The 20,099-nt window shown below is 35.4% G+C and overlaps 1 protein-coding gene across 3 annotated transcripts in view; it reads right to left on the reverse strand.

The window, feature by feature from the left end:
• Window positions 1-19: 19 nt before the first annotated feature.
• Window positions 20-20,099, reverse strand: part of LOC149071475 (tetratricopeptide repeat protein 37) — a 65,018-nt gene continuing 44,938 nt past the window's right edge. For all 3 annotated transcript variants that reach the window (XM_089247649.1, XM_089247650.1, XM_089247648.1), the window contains 12 exons: window positions 17,126-17,250; window positions 16,770-16,902; window positions 11,941-12,115; window positions 10,417-10,681; window positions 9,059-9,157; window positions 6,674-6,783; window positions 5,544-5,690; window positions 4,356-4,441; window positions 4,151-4,214; window positions 3,904-4,034; window positions 2,026-2,155; window positions 20-152 (listed from right to left, as the gene is read on the reverse strand). In XM_089247649.1, the coding sequence (XP_089103775.1) occupies window positions 78-152; window positions 2,026-2,155; window positions 3,904-4,034; window positions 4,151-4,214; window positions 4,356-4,441; window positions 5,544-5,690; window positions 6,674-6,783; window positions 9,059-9,157; window positions 10,417-10,681; window positions 11,941-12,115; window positions 16,770-16,902; window positions 17,126-17,250 (1,540 nt within the window). In that variant the 3' untranslated portion in view covers window positions 20-77. The remainder of the gene's footprint in view (window positions 153-2,025; window positions 2,156-3,903; window positions 4,035-4,150; window positions 4,215-4,355; window positions 4,442-5,543; window positions 5,691-6,673; window positions 6,784-9,058; window positions 9,158-10,416; window positions 10,682-11,940; window positions 12,116-16,769; window positions 16,903-17,125; window positions 17,251-20,099) is intronic.

Here is a 20,099-nt window from a genome sequence, read left to right on the forward strand (position 1 = left end):
TCACACAGACAAGAGAAAATATGAAGAAAAAACAACTTTTATTCAAGTCTTTGGTCATACACAGAACACATTTGAAATCACTCTTTACTCGGAATGTCACTTAGTAGAGATTCCAGCTCTGTATTCGAAATTAAGCCAAGTTCGTGAATTTTCTGCAAAAAAGTATTCAATAGAAATATTATTGAGTTCTTAGAGCTCAAGACATTACAGTATACAGCAAGTTTGAAGCATGTAAAGATAAGCTAATTAGACAGAGATCCGAAATTCGCAGATCATTCCCGAGCAGCTGTGTTTCAATGCCGCTTTCAAGATTACAACCAGAGGTTGGAACACTATCCACTTGACTGCCACTTTGCATGTTACAGTGACATAATGGGGTAGGGGATTCTTAATTACCAACATTTTGGAATCCCTTGCAATTGAGTACGGGAAATATTTCTTATATATTTTTCATAGATTAACTGCGAATAAAATGCCAGCCCCAGAAACAGACTCTAAAAGGTCAAAGCTTTTGCAAACGGTGAAGAAGCAGTGCCGAGTCTAATGTAACCCCGAGAAAGGAAAATAAAAAAGTTTTTTTTTACCACTCACCTTCCCCCCCCCCCCCATCCTGAACGGCACAGCAATATCCATTAGAAACAGAAATAATCCTTGGGGCACATGCACGTGAAATTACCCTTAGGACACACAAACACGTAAATAATCAAAAATGCGCGTAATAAATCTAAATAATCCAACGGAATTGAAAGGGCCGTAAACTCATACTACGAAATTTTAAAAATACATCACGACAATACGAAATTAAAATCACTAGAATTATTAAACTCCGAAGTGGTTGAAGTTACTAGGCCTCTGCCCAACAGAAGCCATTTAACACCCTCAATCGCTAACCGGTGCATACAAATATGCAAATCAGTGGCTGCACCTGTAGGCCGAACTTAGTTTGGTGGTTCATTATATAACCACCTTATCTCATTTGCAACCTTCAAGTTCTTCTTATCTCATTTGCATATCTCCACCGAAGTCGCTCGTACCAGCGCCACCTATCGGCTGTTTTTTACGTTTTTTTCCTGTCTTAAAAACAGCTAACCCTGCAAACCGTTTTTTATTTCAGTTATTTTTCCGGTATTTTATTCATTTTTAAAGTTTCTGTGGACTTTTTGCCCAGCCTTTATAATTGATGCAAACTTTATCTAACAAATTTCCTTGGAATGAGTATTTATACAATGAGTTTCTACGTACACCACACAATGTATTAATTTTCTGAAGCTCATATAAATATTTCAGTCAAGAAATCGAACCAAAGCAAAAACCAAATGCAAATATTACAGTCACTTCAAAATTAAAATGATACAAATACAAATACAACGCCACAACAGGCAAACTGCCCAACGAGGTGGCTGACTAAAGAACATCATGGATCCTGAGCCATTTTTTGGAGCCCCTACCTACTACTGCTACACCACACATGCACCCCCCCCCCCGCAAATACCTCAAATACCTTTTATTTGTCATTTTCAAAAATGTAAATTCAGAAGAGAGCATGGAGCATTTGTTGCTTCATCAAGATCCAAATTCAATATCAACAGATTCTGACCAGTGTTCCCTAATATGCATGTAGGTGCATGATTCATGCATCAAAATTAAATTTTACGCCTCCAAATTTCATTGAGGACTGAAAATACTCCTTAAATTTTAGAGAGGAGCCAAGGCCGTAGCGACTTGGACTCCCCCCCCCCCCCTCGAACGAAATTTCTGGCTAGGGAGGAGTGAAAAATTACTCTTTAAAATTATATTTTCGGATGACACTGATTCTGACTGTGACATGTCATTATGTTTTCAACTTTCCTTCATTGCTACAGATTATTTGTTTTAGTATGGGGGAAAAAAAGATGTACAACATCTGCCATAGAAACATGCGCCTACAAAAAATGCTTGAAACTTTCGGGACAACCTAATAAAACTAGGATAATAAACAAGACTTAGACATTATCTGGAATTAGTAGACATGAATATTATCGATACCTGCAGTGCTTCCTTGTCTTTCTTCTTCACATAAATAGGAACAAGAAGTTTCGCAGCCATATTTTCCATCCACCTTGGCTGCTTCCTATCACAGTTATGCACAACTTTCTCCAGGCTTCTTTTGGCTAAGCTAATATGAACAAATCGATAGGAATATAAAGCTCCATATTTTTATATTTTAAAAATAATTATAAGTAACATTCACAATCAATGAATGTCACAAAATTATTGTGTTTATAACATTCTAATACAGTAAAATCCCCTCTTTTGCAGACACTCACAGGACAAAAAAGCTTGTCTGTAAATGAGGGGTGACTGTATCTGGGGGAGGAGGGAGTTCCTATTGAAACTTTAAAATGCAGTTATAATAATAATTGAAATGGTTCATTATTTGAAAATGAACGAAATTCTGACAATATGATACATTTAATGTCATGAAAATACAATGTTTGGTAGGTTTTGCTGAGTATTCCAATTCATTTGATGTGTATTTTAAGCTGTGAGATTAAATTCAATGCCTTTCTGTCATTGTGTTTTCAGAAAAATGTATTTAATCTGTCCAGTACTTCAAAAACCAAACATTTTTTGACACTGCTTTCTTTCCCTTCGCACTCTACTTTTTGCACATTGACCACTTCTTCTTCAGATGATTGACATTCCTAATTATTTTTTAACGATGTTAGATATTTCCATGGTATGATCTTATATTCTCAAGTTATCTCTAAAAGCATAATCTTCCACTCATACCATCATAATGTATTTGATGACATCACTTTTTCCTTTAAGTGACAGAGAATGACGATTACTAGAGCTGGCCATATTAAACAGCATGAAATCATGTAAAATACACTACCACATCCAGCAACACATGATTTTAGATCCTAAACTGACATCAAGTTCTCAATTAATCACAAAAAGTTCAAGCCAAAATTTCCTTCAAAAGTAGCCATAAAGTGGATCAAATACAGAAACTTGTGCAGCCATCTATCGAGCATAATTTAAACAAAAATTACAACTATTGGTGTCCATACAGGGGTTTCAGCCTAATGGTACAAGTGATGAAAATGGCATTTGTGACCATAACTGGGGGTGACCGTTAAGCAGGGGTTCAAAACACATTATTTAAATTTGATTATTTTTCCCAGTAAAAAGCCTATTTAATGTATTTTAAAATACATTATCGAAATAGGCTTTTTGCCAGGATATTTTTATTTTGACCATAAAATGGGGTCACCTTTAAGAGGGTTTTACAGTATAACTTTTGAAGCTATAATTAACATCAGCAAAAGCATTTGCTAGCTTATACTATCACACAGTAGGCAGCTGAAAAGGGTCGTCTCAATTAGTTGGGAGCTCAGAGCCAAATTTTTGTAGAGCTTCTCTTAAGCCTCATGTTGAATATATTTTTTATGTTTGTGTGTGTATGGGGGGGGGGGGGGTGTTAATAATAATATAATACTAATATCTATTTAATATAATACTAACAATTTGGGGATTTATGAAAATTCTGAATTAATGATAGAAATAATTTCACAATTAGCAAGTCTTTCATAATTTGAGGACCTCATTGAGGTGCCACTGCTTTCAAATCGCAAAATATGATTACTGATCTGTGATACAGGAGAAAAAAAATTCCCTAAAGGAGGGCTCAAACCCAATAACCAAATATTTCTATAGAGAGTATTATGGAAATGGTGACAAATATTGGGGGGGAGGCAAATACAAGTTCACGCCTAGAATAGTATATTTCTCACTATTTGCCCAGTCTAATGGAAATATAGGAAAATTATCACTATTGATTTTTAGCAATGACAAGTAAACGGTTTGTGAAAATTAAACTGAATACAATGAAGACTAATGATCACGAAGCCACTTTACCTCATATTTTCAACTTCAACTGCTAGCACCCCTTGCAAAAATCTTGCAGCTAAATTGTTTGGTGCAATTTTCACAGCTTCTGTGACAAAATCGGTGGCTCGCTTCATCATTTTCTCTCTATCACCCCCAGTCTAGAAAAAAAAAATTTGACACATGTTAGATGAATGTTCATTTGCGTTAATAATGCCATACTGAAGTTCAGAAAATACATTCCACTGATTATTGAATATTGACACTCCTAACTTACATGAAAAGCTTGGTAAGACAATGCTGCCATCTGCAGAAGAGGATAAGTCTTCAGTTTTGGAAAGCTGTCGCAATAAAGAAACAGTCATTCAGATTTAAATTACCTTTATCCAATCAAAATTGATTAATACTAAATGAAATGAATCTTAATATATATACGAGAATCACCCTCGCATCATTATTACAATAAGACTAATATTACTTACTGCTTAGTTGAGGCATTTATGAAATGTGCCAGAGCTTTCTCAGCTTCATTAAGCTTTCCACCACGTATGAGAAGAGTTGTGAGAAGCTGGATTAAGATGAAATATTAAAACAAAATCTATAATGATATAGTGTGTGATCACTAAAAATAATAATGCTAAAAGCTTTCGCAAGAGAAATAAAGATTATTATTTTTGGTTTGAAGATGCTTATAAGCTAAAGGATCACATGGTTTCCATAAAACTGCATATGGATATTTATCAAAAATAATGAAATTTTAGTGAATGTATAGAGCAAAAATGAGTTCATCTCTGGGCTCAAACCCCTCCCCCCATTATTGAAGAGGGCTGCAAAACCATCTTCGCATCAGGCCTCTAAATGACTAGGTCCGGCCCTAGTCTTGTTTTGAAAAGATAAAAATGCTGATGCTTCTCTACTGGCATCTGTATCTCACTATTATCATTAGAGTCCGAATTTGGTATTTAGTTATTTTGGCCTTTAGCATTAATGCATATAAATGTACAAAATCAAAGAAGTGTCAGAATAAGTGCATATTTTTAAAGGTTTATTAAAGCTTGATTGCTTTTTAAATAATTTTTCAAATAAATATTGCTTATAACATTTTCATAATATCAGTTTTTTTCCCCCACGAGTGGGATTTACTGAATTAATAGAGATGTTTGTAATATTTTCCAAATATCAATTGTTTTATTGTAATGCTATTTCTAGAGATAGCATCAAAAGTGTTCAGTTTTTTTAGAAATAACATCAAAATTCTTACTGGTATTTTGTTAATGAGCAACTATGACTCACTAGAAATTAAAAATGCCTAAATAAAAAAATATGTAGAAGAGTTCTTTGCTTAAGTGCATAATTTAGCATTTAGTTGCATTTTTTAGAGTATTTTTCGCCACTTTTTTAGTGCATATAATCCAGGCTGTAGTTATTGAGAAAACTATTATTTCTAGATCATCTTAAAAAAAATATTTTTATTCCAATCTCAGAAAAAATGCCTAATAAAAAAAGTTGAAGGTAAAACGTAATGGTCTATAATCTACGCTAAAAAATTTGGATATTTTTTAAAATTTAAACAACTTACAGATTAGGAAAACAATTGCCACACTTTATTTAAGTTAGAGTTTTAATTAATGGAAAAAAAAAAGTTTTACAAAAAAATGAGATATTCTCACCTGCCATCCCAAAAAGTTTGATGCATTATTTTCCACACTTTTAAACAGACTTTCCACTTTCTCTCCACCGAACAAAACAGAAACAAATGCATCAAGAATTTGGAGAGTCGATAGGATTTTTGGATTCGGGAAACTCACATTCGTAGCCTGAAATGTTATAATAGTATTGGAAGAAATTACACCAAATTTTTTAATTTTCATCTTTCAAAATACGATCAAGCAGAATTCATTTTCTATTACACCATTCAGAGATGTCTGTATAAATAATGCTTTGTACGTAAAAAGCAGAGCCAAAATAGATGACAATAGCTCGCCACAGAATAGAAACAATGAAATGCATAAATTAAGTGTAAAATGTGATATAGTCCTAGTAATATGGCTGTCTTAAGAGATTCCTAGGCCCCCCTGGGCAAAGTGATTTTTCTGAAGCCCCGCTCCCTCTACATGGCAGGACATGCTTACTTTTGAAAATTTTAACCACCTTCCATTTTCACAAGGCCCACAGGTGCGCCTGAGTTGGACCCATACATTTACACAGCACTGCCTAGCAAGGCCTTTCTTTCAAACCAAGCACAGCTCAGATATATTGTCATTTAGGGGCAATTTATGCCTAGCAACGCTGGGGGGCAAATGAGGCATTCATATCCATGGCTACCGAATTTAAATAGCACGTATTCTCTAATCAACATCTTTGACCCTAGCCACTGGGGGCCCCCAATTCCTGCTTTGCCCAGGGCTCCCATCATGTAAAAGTTAGTCCAAAGTTTGGGAACTTTTTTGTCCAAAGCATAGATACTGAAGTAACTTTCAGCATAGGCACTGATATTAAGAAAAAATTGGGATGGGGTGATAGATATTCCATATGTACAAAAATTGACAGAGGAAACTTTTAGTGGATATGTATATCCATGAAAAATTGGAGGGGAGCTCAAACACTCCAGCACTGATGGCTTACAGTTATAATTAAGCATCACGTGGTCTTCAGCATAAAAGAGCTTCAAATACAGCTTGATATACAACTTGGCATACATAACTTGATTTTACTTATTGTTTATCATTTGCGGTAAATCTGACATGAGAAGAAGTACGCAAACATATTTATTCATTCATCATACTAATCAAGTACATACTTGTTTGAGGTATCGTGCAGCTGTCTTGGTATCCTTACAGTACAAATTATGGTAGACTTCTAAGCAAACGAGCCAGCCGAGAAGTTCCTGTTTTATTCCTTGCTCTCTTGCTACAATCAATTAAAAAAAAACTTCATTTATTCGATAAAACAAAAAAAAATCATGATTCAAAATCAATTCAATTCAACCCTGAGGTACCAGAGTACGGGTTCATCAATAATTAAGACAGAGGTACTAGTTGGGTTCAGGCATTTTTTTTATAGTGGAAGGGAATATGCAAGGTGTCACACCACAGAACACGTATCAAATAAATATAAGGTGAATGAAAAGAGCCATAAAAGGTGAATGCCTCAACAGTAAAACCATAATAATATGTTCTCGATGATGAAGGTGGATGACTCGAGTATCAAGAACTATTCCCAACCATGAAAATTTATGCGATTTATATAACCTGTGATTTATTTACCTCTCTATCATAATTTTTTTTTAATCATCAATTTTTAACACTTGTTTACTCGTTCGATGGGGAGAAACTTCTCAAACTCGACGAAAGATAGCTAAACTCCACTTAAGTGGACTACGATTTGTACTGTGTTAACTACTACTAACTTTTCAAAACTGCTCAGGAGTTGGTAAGTTAATAAATTTTCATGACATTGTTTATGACAACATGTATTTAAACATTTTTCCATTTCAAAGTTGCATTTTTTCATTGGTCGAATATTCTTCCTCACACCTCAGGATATGATCAATTCCCGCTGTTTGGAACTGAAAAACACGACCTGGGGACTACAAGAATCACAGATAGGTGTGAACGATATCTACAATTTTTGAGCGAGTGATGATTGAGCTGAATTATAAGCAGAATCAAAATTTTCAACTTAAAAAAATTGAAAGTTCCCTATTTTCAAAAATTGCACCGCTCATTCACAAATAAACAGATATTTTGACACGCTATGCATTTTTCATTCCAATCCAAGTTTATTTGCAAACATTTCAAAGAAAACTGCAAAAAAAATTATAGATGATAGAAGTATTGAACTATAGTATATAACTACCATTCAACTATATAACTATCCCCATATGCCCCCCCCCCCACATCCTAGAGCAGGGCCTTTAGGCTGGGACCTTTGGCAGACACCCATACCAGCCTTTTCACAGGCCCCTATATAGTTAATTTATAGCTTGAAAAAACAAAAAAATGATGACAATCATCCCAGGCCCCAGAGCTGGAGCCCTGTCAGCCCAAAATTTTGTGTGTGTGTGTGGGGGGGGGGGGGCATGGCTACACGTGCATGCATAACTGTTGTTTAAAACTTGTGAGGCCAAGATTAAATGAAACCTCACTCGGACTTGACATCTGCTTAAGTCAATATGTTTATAGATACTTTTGGGAGTTATACTTTCAAGTTATCAAGGTTCTACTGTATATATATTTTGTTCAAGCTACAATAAATTGTTAGGTTTCCCCGGAGGCACCCAAGTCACCCGGGAAAATGTGCTTACACCATCTAGTGTAACAGAGCCTGGGTGTCTCTCATTCCTACCACTATCACTAGTGTTTCAGGGATTAATTATGTAAGACATTGTGTCCTTGATCAGTCTAAATCTGTGGTTATTAATAGACTATCATCAATTTTGTGCATTTGAAAAGTGAAATATTTATTAGCTTGAAGATACAAGAACATTTTCTTTAAAAATATAAAATTATTTCAACTTTTTGAAACTCAAAAATAGCACAAGATAGGTGGAGCTACTCAATAAGTTAAAATATCTAGGTCACAACATCACAAATATATAAAAATATAGCATTACCCATAATGATGTAAGGGGTTTCTCAGGTTAAAACATCATCACATTGAGTATTCACTCGGCATTACTTCGAATCAAATGGTCCAACATTATTCTTGCATATTTTGTGACTGTTTCAAGATCTGCGATGATGTGAAATGTTGGGTGAGTAACTAAGACATATGATAGTCCTTTATAGACCAAAAACCATGAATCATTGAATGATAGTAGAAAAAAATTGACCAAATAATTGCTTAGTTGCTATGGGTGGTGAAACAGCAACATACTGAAAATGCAGTCGATGCTCATTTTTACAATTCGAACAATTAGTTTGTAAAATGAGAAAAATTGTTCAGTAAAAAAACATTGAATCTAATCCTGGACTTGCGCTGCATGGCAGGTTACTAATGTCGAGTGGAAAATGTTGAAGAACAAAGAAATTGTTCAAGACCAGTGGATTTGTGAAATATATGTCAGTTCGTAAAATACGGCAACAACTGTATTTTATCTGAAAACAAATCATTATTTTGCATGCTCATGAAAAAAAGAAAAAAAATATGTATGTAAAAGAAGTAAAGCATGTTTGATAAATACCTAATTTTTGAACAAAGCCAAATATCCAGCCAATACCACTCCTGTCAGCTTTTGCGACGTGGCACCCAGCAACTAATGTAACCCAGTTGGACAACTTATCTAAAGGTGGGAGAAAAAGATATTACACAGACAATATTGAAAATATGCTTGGGAAAAAAAAAATTCACACTTACTATTTTTTCAATGTGACAGATTAACACTAGAACGACGGAAGTAGTCATTTTGACCACGAGGCTACTTTGTCATGCGATTACACCCAAACAGTTTATATCAAGTTATTGAAAATTTATGAATTTCCTCATTTTCTTAAGTCTCTTAAATTACTGAAATATATCATTTTTTGTTTTTGACACTATAAATTCACTATACAGGGTTACTAAAGACCACTCAAGACCTAGATTTTCCTCTTCTTGCTAACTGTATAATTTTTTTATTTTTTTTTTTGCTCAGACTGAGCAAAAAAAAAAAAAAATAATAATAATAATTCTACAATTGGTAAGAAGAGGAAAATCTAGGTCTTGAGTACCATGCGCACACAAAATTTAAATCATTGACAAAGGAAATTTCTTCCAGAAATTATGAAATTTTATCACTCTAATAATGAGTGTCATTGATGCTTTCAGCATAATGAATTCATTCAGTGCACAAGGCGATCAAGGTGCCTCTTACCAATGTATTTTACATTGCTCAGGATTATCAGCTATTCACAGTTTTTTCATTCCGTACAGTGATATCAGAAAATATAATTTTTGAAAAGTAATTTCTCCCCTCTAAAATTCTAAGGGTATTTTGTAAGACGATTTTTTTTTTATCAGTGTGAAATAACTCTATTAAAAAAAGAACTTACAATTTAAAGGAGCATTTTCACTCCTCAACAAAATTTGGAGAAGTAAAATTGAATTCTGATATGTAAATCATGCATCTAGAAGTGCATTGACAAACAACAACTCTGAACACGCAATCTCTTCTCAAATTTCTCAAGTGTATTATACTTAAATTTTGTCAGTGTGGACTGCCAAATGAAAGCAAAGTCCCAAATTACACTATCTCAAAAAATCATAGTCAAACCTCTTTTTAAAGTAACAAAACATGGGATTAGTCTTTGCCACTACTCTTTTGTTCAAAATTCCAAAAAATTGATACATGAGCAAGGGTTTATTGCAAAAAAAAAGTCAAAGAAACTGAATAGATACTGGTTTTAAAAAGTTTTGGTAATGAAAATTAATTTATATTGATTTTTTCCTATTGCAGTCAAAATGACTACTATCCATCATTCTAGGTAGTTTGAAAAATTCCTGTCATTCTAGTGTTAAATAACCATTGGCCACTACTGCACAAAAGCAATCATCAAGAGCTACCTGGACGTATATGAACAGCTTTTTGAGCCGCAGAAAGGGAGACCTGCTTCTGGCCAACAGCGAGTCTGCTAAGCGTGTGTATCTGAGATGCCAGCTCTTTGTCTCCACCATGGAAAACACCTATGGTCAAACAAGTAGCTGCTAGGTTTGCGTAAGATGTGTCCCACTGTAATAACGATGACGCTGTTTGCATCCACAACACTGGATTTCCAGGTTGGTTGTGGATTGCTTTTAGAAGTTCGTTCCTGGCCGACCTGACACCATTCTGAAAGAAAGAGCAGCACATAAAGTAATGGGTGATATCCAATCAGGGCTTTCTTTCAATTTCAAAAGATGACACCAAATTTTATTGTGTAAACCTCCAAATACTATAATATGCACGATGACAGAAAATACTCTATATGTTTATGTTCATTCACGTATGCAAACACTTGAATGAGTATTTAAGTGTTGACCATTCAGAAATTCACTGTCATAATTTGTGTAATAGCCAAATGAAAAGATCATGTCCATACCCCAATACACGCAAATTCAGCTTTTCACTGACTAATAACATAGTGTCATATTCTTTGATACTACTACAACTGTCTTATATTCTTTACTGATATGAAAATAATATTAAAGATATTAAATTGCATACAGAAGCGTATTTACAGGGAACTTGCTGGGCTACAAAGGGCAGGGCAGCAAATTAGAAGGGGTGGCAGATTTGAGGAATTAGTGGCCAAAAAAATTAATAGAATGAGTAAAAGGTGGTGGACAGCCCACAGGCGGTATAAACCCGCCTTTGCCTAGAGTGCAAACAACCAGGTCCTTGATTGACCAAAAGAATGACATAGATAGTTTGCATGCATGTGAGTGATCAAAGAGTGACTTAGAGAGCAAGGAGCAGGTCAATGAGTGACCAAAAAAATGACTTGGAGTGTTTGCAGGCATGTGAGCAACCTAGAAACTTCGCAAGCATACACATTTAGAGAGATATGCAAGACCTAGAAAGTGACATACAATGTGAGGCATCAAGTCAGTAAGAGACCAAAAGAGTGACTTAAAGAGTTTGCAAGCATGTAAGTGACTTAACAGTGTATTTTTTGAAGCACATCAGTGACCAAAAGAGTAGCAAATAGAGCAAGGCACCAGGTCAGTGAGCGATCAATAAAGTGACCTGAAAAGTTTACAAGCATGTGAATGACCAAAAGTGTGACAGAGTATTTATACAAACATGTCAGTGACTAAAAGTGGACAGAGAAAATATGAAAGCATGTCACTGACCTGACATACAGAGCAAGGCACTAGGCAGGTGGGTGATCAAAAGTTTGACCTAGAGTGTGTGCATGCATGTGAATGATCAAAAGAATGACTTATAGACAAGGGTGGAGGTTAAGTGAATTTGAGGAATGAGCAGTACAAAAAATATGGCTAGAGTGGATGAAGGGCAGCCAAACCATAAATATACCTGAGATTGTATATGAAAACTCAATAGTAAATAGTGATAGTCATAAATAAAATAAAAAAATACTAACTGACCTTTACATATGCTTGAACAGCATCAAGCAGCGCTATTGGCGTGCTGTACTCCACGGAATTCTTAAACTGATGAATCTCTTTCTGAACCGCTTCAACCAGCGAGAACTGTTTCTGTAATATTCCCAATGCATAGAGGGCTAGCAGTCCATGTGCTGAAGGTGGACGAGTCTGAGTACTGGATGCAAAAGATGAATTTATTCACAATTTAGCATTTTTTGAAGTAATATCATAGAGCAGTGTTTTTCAATAAGTGTACCATGCCCCCTACTTAAAAAGGAGTGGGGGGGGGGGTCCACAAAAGAATAATTTTCATTAAACTTCATTTCATCTTGCTCATACTAGGGATATGTTCAATGCATATTTTTAACCATCGTGGCATTTTTACAAAAATATTGTGTTTTTCCCATTTGAGAAATTGAACTAACCCAGTTTACACAGAAATTTCCAAAAGGGCTGGTTGTAAGACATCTGTTGATGTTTGCTCCTATATATCTGTGTGAAAAAAAAATATGGGTAGAGCCAGATCTACATCTGCAATTGCCCAGCTTTTACACAAAAGTTAACATAAGGAAAACCTGTCAGCTATTGTGTTAGGTCAATACACAGGGTGGTAACTATCGACCGCTCAATAATTACACACACGATTCCTTGTGAAAAATTGATATTGGGAAAAGTGTTCAGTTTTTTTTATCTGACCCATAATTAATGAGTTATAACACTTTAAAAATTTATGATGCCACTTCAAAATTCTGCCAAATTCACCAATCATACACCAAATGTATAACTTAGCATTTTTGGAAAACAACCTTTTCTTACAAGTCAATCAGAATATGTTCTTTGCATCTCACAATGCCAGCATTACAGAGGTTACACATAAGCGTTACTCATTTTATTTTGTTCTCTAGAAAGTACTGCGTCTATTTTATTATTATTTTTTGGTTATAATTTCCTAATTTGATTGCATTCAGTATACAAGAATATTATATGTTGAACTACCCTTAAACATTTTTGAGAGGTTATTCTTCAAAATTATTTTTTCGAATAATACACTGGCTCTAGTAACTACCATAAAACGAAAAGTTTTTGAGTAATTAAAATAGCCAAATTTTAAGCCAGAAAAAAAAATTAAAATTTTCATGTTCTCAAAGGAAATTTTAATGGTTTTAGGGTATATTGGCGTGGCTGATTTCAAAACTGGTGTTGTTTTTGCCGAATCGGCTCTAGTTTTTGAGATAATGCATAATATCAATATTTTGATATAGTCTGCAGCCACTAATTTTTGCATGGGAATTTTCCTTTCAACTTTTCATTTACTTTCCTATTACCAGACACACATTACCAAACATCAGTGATCTCTATGTATTGATATTCAGTTTATTAATACTTTACACATTGCACAGTTTCAACGTGATTTGTATGCGTGAGTGGATCCAGAGCTGGCTGTTGGGAGGGGTGATTTTACAAAATAATAATAATAAAATGAGTAAATAAATAAAATGACTCATGCACTGTGAATAGGGTGTTTAGGACGTCTAAGTTTTCTTAAATTTGTTATTTAATCAAAAATGTTGATACAGGTAATTTTCAACGGATTGATTGAATGCAATAATATCATATAAAAGTTCCGAAAAGTTTATGAATTATCACATTTTGCTTAAGGGACCGTTCATGTATTACGTCATCATTGATGTGGGGGGAGGGAAGGTTCCGATTTGCTGACTTTTGATGACATGGGGGGAGGGGGGTTTGGATAACGCTTACGTCATCAACCACCTTTTATGAAAATATGAGTTAGGATTAGGATTCAGAGGGGCAGAGCTGATGACGAAATTTTGCTGGGGGGGGGGGGGGGTGTAAAAAAATGGCTAAAAATTTGCTTACGTAATACTTGAACGGCCCCTAAGAGGGATGATATCACACCGATCATTCCCCCCCCCCCCCATAGATCAGCACCTGTCTTATGGTATTACTATTGAAATTCAACTTTCACTTCATCCCAAAAACTAGAGCCGATCTGATGAAACTAATGCCAGATTCGGAATCAGTACCTTAAAAGCACCCTAAAATCACTGAAATGTTTTTTAGAGCAAAATCAGTGTGGAGTAGTGTAATCAATAAAAAAAATCTGAAACCAAAAATTATTTTGAATAGGTCAATTCAAAACATAATAAGTTTGATTAAAAGTTTCCAATTGAATCGTTGTTATTATTTTACTGTTTCCACCAGTCACACATTCGTCAAGCTACGACGTTTACATCCTTCATTGAAACTTTTCACACATAATAGTTTCGATGAAAGTAAAAAAAACCCCAAAAATATTGCAGTTTTAATGATTAACATGTAATCTGATTAAAACAGCAGTGTAAAATAATGATCGCGCAGTAAACATTTACACACTGTATGCACCTTCTCTCAAAAAATTGGACTTGATATTGACAGTAAACAAATCTGCATATTTTGGCAAAAAAGTGTTGATTTGGCTAAAAAAAATTTCAAACATCTCATTTGGCTAACCCTTCACAAATCTAACGATAAATTTGCCAACATAGGGGATGAAGCTAATACATAAGTTATACGTAACAACAAGGTTATAATATCACACAACATGGAGAGAAAAAATGCCAATCAATTGTTCATGAAGGAAGAACTTGGCTTCTAATGAAATTGAATATTTTAGTTAATTTTCAAGAAGTGACAACCCGCTACTGGTGGAGAAATATACTTTTGTTTGGAGTTTGGCTCATAACTGACCGTCAGAAAAATGACACATCACAAAATTTCAAAACCTTATGACTCACTTAATATTCGTCCAATCGAAAAACGAAAAAACTTTTCCATATTATTTTTTCACAAGGAATCATGTGTATAATTATTGGGCAGTCAATAGTTATCACCCTCTATAATTCACAATGGGAGGCATAATAGGTATTTTAATATTCTTTGGAATACTATATCTGTTTATAACAAAATTGCATTTAATCGCATTTTCTCATAACAAAATCGCATTGTCATAAACAACATGCTCAGATGATGCCATCCACACTTGAGTTGGAGAAACATTGAGGAAAATTACTCTGTGCTGATCCCAGCCCTTTGTCCAGAGAGCCTCTCTTCCAATTGACAATGGCGATGAAAACCTTATCAATCAAATCCTATTTTTACACATAACTCAATTTTTTCTTCGCCTATGTACAGTAGAAGATATACAGGATGATCATAACTTAAGTTGCAATTCAAAGCACTATAAAATAAAGAGCCACTGGTTAGAATGAATTAAAAATTTGCATGAATACTCTTGAAGCAATGAAATTTCGTTTGGTCAAGGGGAAAAAAATACTTAAAAATTTATCAATGCGCGGTGCTCTACTCTTGAAACACATGAAATTCACTCGCAAAATGGAAACAATAGTCTGTCGGGGTCAAATGACTCACGAAATTTCATAATTCATGGAAACATCACAAAAATGAAGTCACATAAACAAACACCTACAACTCAAGCAAGAAATATCCACCATGTTCTGCTATGAGTTTGGAGTTCAAAATATTGCCCTAGCAAACTATTGTTTCCATTCTGTGAGCAAATTTCCCGTGTTTCAAGAGTATAGCACCACCTATCAGTATAATTTTAAGTTTTTCCCTTCTTCAAAACAAAATTCCATTGCTTTAGGATTATTCATGGAAATTTTCAAGTTGTTCTGACCAATGGTTCTTATTTTACATCACTTTGAAATTGCAGATTTAATTATAATCTCTAGGGATAAGTAAATTTCATATTTGCAAAATAGATGCCATAAATGCAAAATTTGCAATATGAGTGTGATAAATGACAAAAGTGGCAATTTTGATGAATAAATGCAAAAACTAAATTTTTACTACTTTTTTTTTTTGCAAAATCTCTATACCGAGAAATTGAATTTTCTGCATGTTATGCCGAAACTAATGTTTGGAAAGAAAAGTGATTTGTCTCCTCCAAGAATCGAATATAGTTTGCAGCTTTAAAAGCAAAGGCTGGTCATAATTTTGCCCAGTACTTGTACCTTTCATCCCATTATGTGCTTTTAAAATAAGAACAATATTCTTACATAAACTAGATCACTCTGTTACATGCGATTGTTTCACATAATATGCGCTTGGTTCAGGTAACCTCTTTTTAGTTTTAAAAGATGAAGTTTTAGCTTGTGAAATACGAGTTCAGTTGACTTTTGCTTCAGAGTTCTGTAAGAAAATTATGGAACTAATTGACAATTTGAAAAGATCAAACTGCTGATTCACACAAGTTTCGTGGAGTAAGCATAGGTGTAAAGTTATTGGAAACACTGGGAGGGATCAGAACTATTGGGGGGAGGGGTCTCAAACCATATATTTCCATGAGTTACCATGGAGATTCTGGCAAACGCTGTGTGGGTTCGTGTATAGTTAAGTACTACGCAGTAGTACTATTTCAAATGAAAAAAAAATGGTGGTACTTGAAGCTTTTCAAGGGCAGCTATTAATTTACATTAAAAATAAATGTCATAGTTATACTTGGAAAAGAAATTGTCGTTTTTAGCAAACATATACAAAATTTCTGATTTGAAGTTTTTTGCAAATAAATATGAAATTTTTGATTTCAAAACTTTTTTTTGGCAAAATTTTGATTTTTTTTATTTGCAAAATTTATGTATCTCTAATAATTACCCTGCATCTAAATCCATTTTGTCTATTTCGGCTTCCAAATATCGGCAAAATACCTCAACAATATAAATGTTTCATTGAAAAATTTCATTTGCTATTTATCAAACTTTGCATTTTTATATGCCGAGCGGTAAAAATAATAAAAAAATTATTACCTTTTAAATAATAATTCAGCAGATTTCGGAATGTCTTCCCCATGTAAGTTTTGAGCAACGATAGCCATTCCAACAAGAATATGTGACTTATCTTCACCAGAGGTGGACGATATATTTAGAGCTCGTTGAAAGACTGAATTAAAAGGGAAAAAAGAAGCTCATTAGCATATTTTTCACACCTATTTCAAATGACTAAAACAAGCTGAGTTTTTATAAAAATAGAGCATCGACATCCCATATGCAAACAGAAAAAGATAAATCAGCTCAAATAGACTGCAACACATATATATATCTTACATGATTTTAAGTTTTATTTAAAACTGTGAATCAATCATATATATTTTTTTTAAAAATACCTTCGAATGCTTTTTCATAATTGTTATTCTTGAAAAGAGCAAGAGCGAAACTGCATAGCAAAGACTGGTCCACTTTACTCAATTTCAGATACTCGCTGATAGCTTTATCGTGAAGTCCAAGAATACTGAAATTAAATGACATTTTTTGAGAATTTTTTTTTTTGTTGAAAATACCTTAAATTAACTCTTTCAGTTCTGATGGTTTAATTTAAAGCACCACTAACTTTTAACCCTCCCTCTTCCCGTAACACCCTTTAATGGGAATTGGGATTTTGAAGCGTGAAAGCTGTATAAATACAGTAAAAGTCTGTTATAATGACAGTTCACAATCATGAGGAAAACTGTTGTTAACAATGCCATCATGTTCAATTCTTGAAGAGATAGAAGAGAAAACTAGCACTTTTGAGAATTATTTTGACATTATAACACATTTTTCTTGATTTTCAACTCGCTATAAGGGGTCATTAAAGTATTATGTCAGCATCGATGGGGGTGGGGGTGTTCAGGTCTCCTGACTTTTGATGTTGATGATGAGGGAGGGGGTTTGAATGATGCTTACGTCATCAACCACCCCTTCACAACAATATGAGATATTCTAAAAGGCATTACTCTGCATGCCAAAAACAAGAAAAACCCTTCCCTAGTTTGTGGGCACTTGAACTAACATTGTCCCTATTGATAACTCCTTTACAGACCACTTTAGTGATCTCTAAATGTTCTGTGGATCCTTCAAGTGATATAAATGTGTCCAGGCTGCTTAAAAGCTCTGGAACTGTGCCGCGTGCCACTCAAGTGATACGTAGCTATGCAGCGGATCAATTAAGTAATCTGCCGCCTACTTCATTTTTACAAAACTAGGTTTGAGGTGGTAAGCCACATTTGGTCCGTGGGTCATGGGTTTAGCACATATGGCTCAAAGGGTGGGTCACAATGAATTTTAAAAAAATAAATTTTGAGTTCTTAGCCTTCAAATAGCATTGAAATTAACAGAAATTGATTATAATAACACATATAAAGGTATTTTCTTCCAAAATTTTAATCTCTTTCAAAAAATAAATTTGTGATCATCTGGGAAGGGGGTGGTACGAGGCCCCTCCCCATGTGTATGTCTCTGATCCCAATATGCGTTAGAAGGTAGGGAGCAGAGCTGACGGGGGAAGGGGGGTGTCAGAGTTTTGCTGACTTTTGCTGCCAAGAGTGGGGGTCAAAAATGGCTAAAAATCTGCTGACGTAATACTTGAATGACCTCTAACAGAATATTTTTTGTATCCATTAAGTATTTGGCAATCACTTGCAAACAGCTCGTTACAGCGAGATTCTGTCTAGTCATAAGCTATTCCCCTTATAACAGACTTTTTCATAATTTACGATTACCAAATCACAGCAAAATTGTGGGACTAATTTTTTTTCAAATATGATGATTTATGAATAAAAAATCACTTTCATTTCACGTACGACCATTTCGCAAGTGTACCATGAATATCGAGAATCCGGTAAAAAATTAAATATACGACATCGCTGCGGCCGGTAAAAGATCATGCAAGAACGGGACCAACGACGACCGACGACGACGACGACGCTTTCACTTTGTAAGCAGTTATAGTTGAAACTTTGCAGAAGTGTAAGATAATACACTGAAAAGCCAAAAAAACTGGTGCACCTGCCTAATATCGTGTAGGGCCCCCGCGAGCACGCAGAAGTGCAGCAACACTCGACTAATGTCTGAAGTAGTGCTGGAGGTAATTGACACCATGAATCCTGCAGGACTGTCCATAAATCCGTAGGAGTAAGAGGTGGTGGAGATCTCTTCTGAACAGCACGTTGCAAGGCATCCCAGATATGTTCAATAATGTTCATGTCTGGGGATTTTGGTGGCCAGCGGAAGTGTCTAAAGTTAGAAGAGTGTTTCTGGAGCCACTTTGTAGCAATTCTGGACATGTGGGGTGCCGCATTGTCCTGCTGAAATTGTCCAAGCCCGTTGGAATGCACAATGGACATGAATGGGTGCAGGTGATCAGACAGGATGCTTACGTACCTGTCACCTGTCAGAGTCGTATCTAGACGTATCAGGGGTCCCATATCACGCCAACTGCACACGCCCCATACCAGCTTGAACAGTCCCCTGTTGACATGTAGGGTCCATGGATTCATGAGGTTGTCTCCTTACCCATGCACGTCCATCAGCTCGAAGCAATTGGAACTGAGACTCGTCAGACCAGGCAACGTGTTTCCAGTCCTCAACAGTCCAATGTCGGTGCTGTCGGGCCCAGGCGAGGCGTAAAGCTTTGTGTCGTGGTCATGCAGTCGTCAAGGGTACACGAGTGGGCCTTCGGCTCCGAAAGCCCATATCGATGATGTTTCGTTGAATGGTTCGCACGCTGACACTTGTTGATGGCCCAGCATTGAAATCTGCAGCAATTTGCGGAAGGGTTGCACGTCTGTCACGTTTAATGATTCTCGTCAGTCCCGTCCTTGCATGATCTTTTTCCGGCCGCAGCGATGTCGTAGATTTAATGTTTTACCGGATTCCCGATATTCACGGTACACTCGTGAAATGGTCGTTCGTGAAAATCCAAATTTCATCGCTACCTCGGAGATGCTATGTCCCATCTCTCATGCGCCGACTATAACACCACGTTCAAACTCACTTAAATCTCTATAACCTGCCATTGTAGCAGCAGTAACCGCTCTAACAATTATGCCAGACACTTGTTGTGTTATATAGGCGTTGCTGACCGCAGCGCCGTTTTCTGATTGGTTCCATATCTCCATATCTCTTTATTTGCATACGCATGCCTGTACCAGTTTTTTTGCCTCTTCAGGTTAAGGCCTGTTTACACGAGGCAAGCGCTTTAGTTAGTAACTTAATTTTTAGTTGCCAAGTACGATACAATGTATGCAGACGATAAGGGCCGTTTACACGGCTTTAGTTGGCAAGTGCGCAAGTGATTTAGTTGGTAAGTGAATACGAATG

Source organism: Pholcus phalangioides, unplaced genomic scaffold, assembly GCF_987345545.1.
Source record: "Pholcus phalangioides strain wild (caught in Gottingen) unplaced genomic scaffold, Ppha-v1.0 ptg000018l_1, whole genome shotgun sequence".
Lineage (NCBI taxonomy): Eukaryota > Metazoa > Arthropoda > Arachnida > Araneae > Pholcidae > Pholcus > Pholcus phalangioides.